Raw genomic sequence first — 9,734 nt, forward strand, 5'->3', positions numbered from 1 at the left:
TTTGCAATAGGAATCATCATGCTGGATTGGTGTAAACCACCTTGGGTTTCACTAATGTCCTATAGGGTTAGATCTGGTTATAACTTAATTGGGTTTGAGTGAGCCCATGTGGTTCTTACCTTCTAAGTCCTTGTTATTATTGGTTTCTAGTGGACATGTACTACTATGGTCACGTCCCATTAAAGTAGCTACTCTGGTAGAAAAAATTGATATGGTTTAGTGTATCATTTTAAAGTTCGTTCCAATATTGTTGGGCCCAAGCCCAAGAGTCTATTGAGTCGCACACCAATGATTTGGTTTGGGGCTCCCACCAGAAGTATGTCCTCACCTTGAAACCGAGCTCTCTACTTTTCATTATTAATAAGTTCCCTGAAATTATTTTAGGAATTTTGTGAGTACATGAATTCCAAAGCACCTTTATTGATGGATGAAATTATAAAAACAACTAGAAGATGTAGAGCACAGTACCAAAGTATACGGTTTAACAATAATAGTCATTGGATATTTGAAATAGAAAGATTAGAGGCAAAAAGGCTTCAGATAAAGAACTAGTTTATAAGCATGTGAAAGTAATTGAAAGCATGAGATAAATGAGTTGAGAAATGTTATATACTAGATAAGTAGTAGCATTCTATCCACGAAAGCTGATGTAGTGTGATTTCTCAAACCAAAAAACTCATTTTCATTCACTAAATGCCAGGGGGAGGGAGAGGACCGGACCGCATCAACTTTAGTAGATGAAATGCAAATACTTGTCCAGTATATAAAATTCCTCAAATGAGTTTGTGATGGTAGAACACAGTAATCTTGTCAATGATTCTGTAAATAAGGCTAGGTCGAAAGTCTTGGGCCCAATTAATAAAAAAGTCCCCCTACAAAAAAGGTCCCCTCCATTCCATAGACCAATTACAATCTTACAATTTCTACTGGGGACCACCTAACTATGTCGAACCATATGATCCGAGTAATTTTAAAAGTATCTTTTGTGTCATTTTAAAAATGAGATGACTTTTAAAATTACAATTTGATCAAAATCCTATAATGATCAATCACAAGTTCAATGGTAATTTTAAGAGGGTACATCATTCTTGGAAGGATACAAAAATAACATAAGTGACCTGTACATAGCATTACTCGAATCACCCACATGCCGCCCGACGCGTTGTTTGCTCTCGAGCAGCCCAACCCGACCATGCGTGATCCGAACAACTTACTGTGTTGCTCCACCTCCCATGCCATATATAGCTCACGACATACAAGCTATGTTAGAGTATATTTGAATGATCCTAAAATTAGGCTAATCTAATCTTTATCAATCTTCATCAATCTTCATCAACCAGTCGAGTTAACAGCTCCAGCCCGACGAGCAGCTCTTCCCAACCAAGCAGTTCCATTACTTCATTGTTTGCAAAGGAACTCTCCAATGGCTCCAACTCGTGGTTGAGAGGTATGATTATGCTACTGTGGAACCTCACCATGCCCATCGAACCATGGTAGAACCATTTCCCAACCAATAACCATGGTAGACTCTGATGACTTGCACCGGGATTCTCTTCAACAAGCTTACATGCTATGAAAAGGAATGGACCGAGGGATTAATTCACATGAATTTAATTATGGAATAATTAAGCAAAAGGAAGCTATCCTCCTCCAATACAAGCGAAGTTTGGATCGGAGAAGCTATCTTATCTGGAGAAATCGACAACTTTTAATTATCCACTAGAAGATGATTGGTTCATCAGAAGACATCATTGGGGAATCGTCTATAATTAATCAATGTTCACGCGTGAACCAACTCAGGTGGGTGACGATATCAAAATTCATGCCACCAATTAGGGGCATGAGCACCCAATTGACAATATCTCCCGAACTACTAAAAAATTGTTAATATCCGTTTTAAGGCTAACAAAAAAACAAAAATGACCTTAAACCTTAGGGATAATGAACTCAATGAAGACTGAATGATCGAGGATCCCAATTGAAAACTCTTGGGGCCAGCTAACTGTAATGAAGACCGAAAGATGACCCCAAGGGCTCGGGGGATAACCTCAATGTAGACCCAAAAGGGGCTTGTGGAATAACCCAGGAAATTAAGAAAACACTTGAGGAATTTTATTGATCTCAAAAGAATTAATGATCCCGACTGAAACCCAAAAAATAAATAAATAAATAAATCCCAATGCCCGACCAATTAGACAAGTTGGCAATGGAAATGGGGATCATAACCCTTAGGTATACATAACTACATTATTTCAACAACTACATCACCTGCCATCGATTGGTAAGAGGGGGTTGGCCAACCACCCAACTCTTTTTTCTTTTTCATTTTTTATTTTTTTTAATATTTGTATTAAATTTGTATATTTTGTCTTTTATTTTTTTTTATTTTTTTTATTATTGATGGTGGATAGACAATTTCCATCAAAATTTCAAATTGATCGAAGTCGAGAGCGGAGAATTATTTGTCATTTTCTTAATTACGATGCATGGGATAGGAGTTTTATGGCACTTTTCATACTCCGTATTGCGCAATTTTGCATTTATCTCTAAAAAAATATTTAATAAATTTTGTAGTTTTTGTAGCAGCACAAGTACTCAATATATATAAACTCAATACACACACTGTAATATTATTACATTTGCATTTTACGTACACTCCTTATATTACAGATAGATACGCACTCACAAAGCTGATGAACATGCAACAATACTATTGAAAAGAGACAAATTAAAGGAGCTAATTACTTCAAATGCTCTGGAAAAGCATTAGAAATATATATAGCATTTTATTAAAAGGTTAACTTAATTTTGGTGGTAGCAGATTTGCTTGTGAATCGATCAGCAATGGGCAGCATGAGGAAGCTTGCACTTTTCAGGGAGCTGCATGGCAAGGTTTGGGTCAATTCCAAGGGAAGGCAAGAGGTTGGAGTTCCTGTAGGAGCAAAGGCACCGAAGGTCTGCATTCGAGAGCGCAGAGCAGCAGCTGGCCGACGGCTGCGCCGGATTTGGAGGAGTCACCGCTGGCTTGCATGCCATTAGCCCTGAAACTGACACCTTGCATATGGTTTGGCCATTGCTGCCTGAAATGGCAACCAGCAGCAGAACTGTCACAACAAAGAGCTTCTTCACTGCTGCGGCTTCCATTGTTTCTTTCTTGTTTTTTTTTTCTTTCTGGGAGCTTTGGATCGCTCTGGTGTTCTTATAAGGGATTAAAGTAGGGGAGCCCGTGATTTTTGATATCATGATGATGATGATGATCCTCAGTCCTCGTACTGTGCTGTCACGGGCTGTGACTTTTGATATATTATTGTGCGTGTCTACTAGATATATTATATATATGGCCCTACTGCACGCACATATAAGTTATATATCTTTCTGATTTGGTTAATTTCTTTGTTTTGTCTTTTGGGTTGGTAATTAATTAAGCACTGATCTAGCTACTCATGATTTTTTCTAACAATGAGCCCAAACAACTCTTAGTGGAAATTGAGCACCGAGCTAGCTAGTAATGAAAATTAGGAAAAATGAACTTTTAGTGGAAATTGTCTTGGACCGATCTATTGGTGAGAAGGTGCCAACCGTGGGTTTGAGTCAGCCAAAACTAACTTATCAATTAGTTGCCGGCCAAGCTTATTGAACGATTAATTAGGTGAAAGCACAATGTGGGTTGCAAAGAAAAGTACTTCGATTGGTCGTTATAGAGTAACTAATTATCGATCGGTGTACCACGAAGCCACGCTAGACAAAATTGAAAACCCTAGTGATAGATTGGTCTAGCATCGATCTATCGATGACAGACAACGTGCAATTTAGATAATTTTAAGATTTACAAAAGCGGGAGAATGATTATTTAAGGCTTATTACTAGCGATCATTTGGTCATCTAGAGCCTCCAAAACATGTAAGCTGAGAGAGACATAAATAAACGATAACATTTAGAGCTTTTGGTGATAGGAAAATGGTGATGATGGAAAGTTGAGAAATTTATTCCTAGTGAAAAACAACTTCTTAGACCCCAAACCCACAATTCAAACAATCACAATGCATAGTTATCAATATCAAATAAAAAGTTTGCAATGATAGCAATATTCAAAACCACAAACATAATCAAAATATCACAACTCACCGACAACAATTTTTGTTGACGAATTGGAAACCCTTTGGCAATTTAAGGATAAAACCTTTTTGGAGTAGTCAAACCCAAAAAATTATTATGGAAAAATAATACATTGACAAGACACATAGAGCATTATCAATAGCCTCACCCGATTTTACTAGTCAAAATATAGCTAAAAATCATATTTCTATATTTTAGCTATCTACTTTCACTATGCCATTTAAATATTATTTTTTGAAGATTTCTTTATTCTTTCTCTAACATTTATAATTTGAATGTTTGTCTTTTGCTAGCAGTCTTATTTTTGAATATTTGTCTTATACGATCATATTTTTAAAATGTTTTCTTTTCCTAACGGTCATATTTTTTAATATTTGTTTTAACATAACAGTCATATTTTTTAAAATTTGTCTTCTTCTAACGGTCATATATTTAAAGATTTTTTTTTCTTAATTAATGGTCATATTTTACAAAAAAAGGTTACATGATTTCAAAATAAATAAGACAATTTGCTCACCAATATTTATCATTCAACTCAACAAGGTTTATTTTTCATTCAATTTCTGGTTATGTTTTTTTTATTTTTTTTTATTTTCTTTTCTCTTATGGCTCGTTTTTTCTTTAAGAGTCGCTAAAGAGAAATGAACATTTGCTTTGAGTGTGAAAAGAAAATAAAAAAGGGAGAGAAATTTTATTATTTTTTATTCTTTTTGTTAGTGACTAGTACTCACAAACCTTAGCAAGTATTGTTCACTCACTTATTCCCAATGGAGGAGCCATATTTTTATGTAAAATGACTTCTTAAAACTCACTTTTATCTAGTTTAATTAAGCCATTTTTAAATATCTTCACATCCGATTAGCTTTTTTTCTATCTATTCTATTAAAATATTATTAAAAGTAAGAAAGTTTTGAGAAAAAAAGAACATGTGAGAGGAAAAATTAGAAAATTTTTGGGAAAAAGAGAAAATGTAAAGAAAAAGTAGGAAAAGATTTGGGAAACAGAGAAAACAGGTGAGAGAAATAATGAAAAATAAAATAGCTTCCTTGAAAAGTGCTGCTACATTTAGCTTTTTTTTTTAGTTCTTTCAATCAAATATCTATTTTACATTTTTTTTTGCCAATCCAATGTAGGAGGTTTTTGAAACATTTGAAGAGCTATTTTAGATAAAAGTAACATTTGGCTCTTCCAATGGAAATGCTCTAAAGGTGATTTAACATGATATCATAGCGGAAATCGTGAATTCGAACATTGATTCTCATAGTTTACTCCCTATTTCAATTAAAAACTTTCATGTGTTGTTTTTCCCGCATGTGAGGAAGAGTATTGATTTAACTTTTTGAATAAGTGGTTGATACTCAACAAAAATCACCATTTTGTTGGGTATACAAGAAATGCTCTTTACAACCTTTTGTAGTTCTAGAGTTTGTGCACAGATGAGCTCCCCATTTACCTCAATGCTGCCTGTAGGTGCCTATCTTCTTCAGATTTCTTTACCAGCTCCCTGCATACGGTTGCTAAACTGAGGAGATTGCTGACCTTTCATTTCCTTGTGCATATTCAGAATCAATGTAGAGATGAACTCACGAATACATGTTAAAGTATTAAAAAAAAGAAAAAAAAAAAAAAAAGATACAGATTAAGGTGGTTCGATTTATGGCCTAGGTCTACACGTCTAAACTTTTTCTTGACTACATCTTTTCTTAATTCACTTCATAGAAATTGCACAATAAAATGGCCTATTAATTTATAGTTGAATGAAGCCAAAAATACATTAAGTACATGATCAATATATAACCTATGAGAATTAGGAAAGTTACATAATCAATATGTAACATATGAGAGTTACATAATCAATATGTTTAGTGAAAAATTTCAAAAGCACTTATTTGATTTTTTCACTTTAAAAATTGTCAAAACATACTTAAAAAAAAAAAAAAAAAAAAAAAAAAAAAAACTCAAAAATGAAGATTTTTTTTAAAAAGCTATTTTTGACTTTAAAAAATTGAAAGCACTATCTCCTAATGCAATTACAAACATGCTAGTGCAGGAACAAGAAGCCTAAGCGTAAAGGGATAGAAATTTGTAACTAATTCATATAATCTTATCTAATAAAATTAACACACGAAGCTTTTCACCTCACCATAACTTTGTGGGACCCGTTCAGTCATGCATTGCTTTATTCTTGAAGGTGACCTCAAATCAATTAGCGAGAACATTACCATAGTGTCCTTATGGTGAAGTAGTTGGATGGAACATTAACAGAAGGATGGTTATGTAAAATCAAGTTTGATTCATTAATACTAAATTCTGCATTTGAGCCGCTTAATTATATGGCTATCAACCAAAGTAAATGGGAGTTTGTATGTAATAAATGTTGGGTGATTTCTAGAGCTTTCTCGTAGAGTCGTACGACGATAGTGATGGATCTCTCTAGGATTAAATTTTGGGGATAATTGACAAACACGGTACGTGATTTACAGTACTTCCTTTACTCTCATTGACTCCTAAAGCTTGCACGGCCCTATTCCTCTCATAAATGTACTGTCAATTTCTTTTAGGACAATTTTTTTTTTAAAGGATTAAATACTAAAGTAGTGCATGTAGTTTTATTACTTTATTTTTTTTTTTTCTTAAGATTTCATTTTTATCATAAAAATTCATGTAGTTTTGATAATTAAAAAAATATATATTTGGGGTGTTCGTAGCCACCCCTTCGGCCATCTGGCCATTTTTCCACCTCCAAATTTTTTTTATTTCTTTTATTTTGATATTGATCGAATTGAAAAAAAATTTGCAAGTTTAAGAAGGTGCATTGCAAAAATTGAAACATTAGTGGTTGAATTGAAAATCGTCCCAAACTTTGGAGGGCTAAAGTGTAATTTTCTCTTCTTTTTAATAACATGTGAGATGCACATGAGTTTTTAATAAAATTTATTCCAACTTTGTTTCTGATATTAAAAACTCATGTGCATCTCACATGTTTAAAGAACATATGTCACTTTTATAGATTAAGCTAAGGAAATTCCTTCAATTCGGTTTGAAAGAAAACTTTGTTGTGTCTTTTATTCTCTTACTTTTTTTAAAAAATAAAATAAAATAAGTGAATGTAAATACAAAAAAAATGTTAAGAGATTGAAACTTGAAAAAAGATGAATAACATCTCTCTATTTATAAATATAAATATTTTGGCTAATTAATGAGCTTTCAATTCTTGGACCTGTGCTACATTTAAGAGCATTAATTCCTAAGTTTCATCAAACTAGTTTTTTTTTTTTTTTTTGGTATTTTGGTGAGCCAAATTACTAAAAATTATAACAAACACTCTTCGGCAACCTCAGTAAAATAGTAATTTTGGTTTGGTTAAGGAACAATACTCACTAAACCAAATGAAAAAAAAAATAATAATAATAATAATAATAGTAGGACTAAATATCTTAAGGTCTTAAATGGTTTACCCTATGATTGTTTAGTGAAACGTGCTTAGCAAATTTGCACAAACCACTTTTCGATTAAAAGGATAATGGAAAATAATGAATATAATTTTTTTACAGGTAAATGTAGCCATATTTCAGGGGGGCAACGTTCGGCGGTCCGGCCGAAAATTTGTCCGGACTCCCTTGTCATTTTCTTGAGCTGTCCTTTTCCAGCATTGTAAATGACAAAATGCAATTTGTTTTGGGATAAATAAATAATAAATTAAGTAATTAAAAGGGCACCCTATGAAGAACGGTAGAGTAAAAAGTGAAGTGAAAAAAGACTCGACTCCTTGTAACGAACAATATTCTCTCACCCATCAAAGAAGTTCTCTGCTTTTCACTATGGCCCATGATCACCCATGTTCTGAATTCTCGGCTTACTTTATTATCAAGGGAAACTTCAGTTTGTCACTTGAATTTTTAGTTGATTTAATAAACTTTCCTTAACTTTTAAATCTCTCACTTTAGATTTTTAAACTTTGATTTGCTCTCACTTTAGATTCCTCTATTAATTTTTAATCTTAAACTCAAACAGTTTGACCTTTTATGTCAATTATACCCTCAATCAGCCGGTTAAAATTTTGAAATTGTCCAGACCGGCCATGGGGGTGGCTCCGATTTTCTCCTTCTTTTTATTTTTTTCTAAAAAAAAATTTTAATGCCCAGAACAACGATGTTTTGGGCTGGGTGGATGTTGTAGTTTTGGGGCTCAAAACGGTGTAGTTTCCGGGTGAGGATATAATGAGCATAAAAAGTCAAACTGTTTGAGTTTAATGTTGAAAACTAACAAAGTAGTCTAAAATTATAGAAATTGAAAGTTCATGGGTTCAAAGTGAGAGATTTGAAAGTTGAGGAGAGTTTTGTCAAATCGATTGAAAGTTCAGAGGCAAACTGAAGTTTTCCCTTATTATTATTATTATTTATTCTTTCTTTTTTTTCTTTTTTCTTTTTCCGCTGTTAAATTGCATGCAACCCTTTTAATATATTTTAATTAAGCTGCATTAATTAATAATTAATGTAAACGTATTGATTTCATTAGCCTAAAACAAAGAGTTTCCGAGGGTCATCGGGTTCATACACCGATGACCTTGGAAACTTCTACATTTGCCCCCCATGCAGCCTGCATGTGACCCCTCTCGGCACTTGTGAACTTGTTTTTACACCAATCACTAATCATCTCCATTCTAGTTGCTAATTAAATAAATATTAATGTTTTTAATTAATTAATTAATTAATTATATGAACACGTGTCAAATCGTGATTAGTATTGACGTAGCATTTTGTCAAATTTTGGGCGTAATTTTGACAGATGGACTATCTCTATCTTTAGGCAAACCAAAGAAACCTCTATGATAAAAAGTAAACCGTATAAGTCAAAAAATAAAGAAATTAAATCACATGGGTGAATAAGGTATTTAACCCTAAAAAATAATAAAACTTTTTTCTCTTTTTCCCTATTCCTTGAAAAAAGTTAGAAAAAAAAAAAACGAAATATTTGGAAAAAAAAAATTTAAATAGAATAGTTAAAGCTGATAATTAAGATGATGAAAATATTAAAAATGTTTTAAAAAAATGAATAGATAAAATAGAAAAATGTACTTTTTTGTTAATTTGGCAAGTAAAATTAATTTGGTCAGACCACCATCTTAGCATCGTCACCAAAATAGCTAAAGAAATGAGTAAAGTTTTTATTTTTATTTTTTTGAACCATGAAATGAGTAAAGTTGAATTAAGTTGGTCATCAATACGGTCCCAGCACTGCAAAAAATTAGTTGAATGTTAGCAACTTAGGATCTATTTGGGATTGCGGTTTCAATAAGTGGGATTTTAAAAATAGCGTTTTTGAAATCGTTACTTTTTAAAATCGCAAATGCGCTTGGTAAAACATGTTAAAAAATAATTTTTTATTAAATATTTGTTATGTGAATTAATGATTTTGGTTTAAATTTGCATTTTTTCAAATAAGCACCCCATAGCCTGCTTATTGAAATCGTAGATTTTTTTTCCAATTTTAAATTAAGTGCTTTTTAAATCGCAATGTTAAAAGTCTTATGTTTTGCGATATCTTTTAAAAACGCAGATTATTCTTGCGAAATCGCAATTCCAAATGCACCCTTAACATCATTTCAAAAATATTTC

General features: G+C 32.7%; 1 protein-coding gene across 1 annotated transcript; it reads right to left on the minus strand.

The window, feature by feature from the left end:
* Positions 1 to 2,605: 2,605 nt before the first annotated feature.
* Positions 2,606 to 3,179, minus strand: LOC132179506 (putative lipid-transfer protein DIR1). Its single transcript, XM_059592243.2, has one exon. It carries the CDS (start codon positions 3,142 to 3,144, stop codon positions 2,839 to 2,841), a length of 306 nt encoding a protein of 101 aa, XP_059448226.1. The 5' UTR covers positions 3,145 to 3,179; the 3' UTR covers positions 2,606 to 2,838.
* Between the last annotated feature and the right edge of the window lie 6,555 nt (positions 3,180 to 9,734).

This window comes from Corylus avellana, chromosome 4 (assembly GCF_965113065.1).
Source record: "Corylus avellana chromosome 4, dhCorAvel1.hap1.2, whole genome shotgun sequence".
NCBI classification, from domain to species: domain Eukaryota; kingdom Viridiplantae; phylum Streptophyta; class Magnoliopsida; order Fagales; family Betulaceae; genus Corylus; species Corylus avellana.

Bases quoted from the DNA above. Each gene is read 5' to 3' on its own strand.
- LOC132179506 (XM_059592243.2), bottom strand. From the start codon at position 3,144: ATGGAAGCCGCAGCAGTGAAGAAGCTCTTTGTTGTGACAGTTCTGCTG.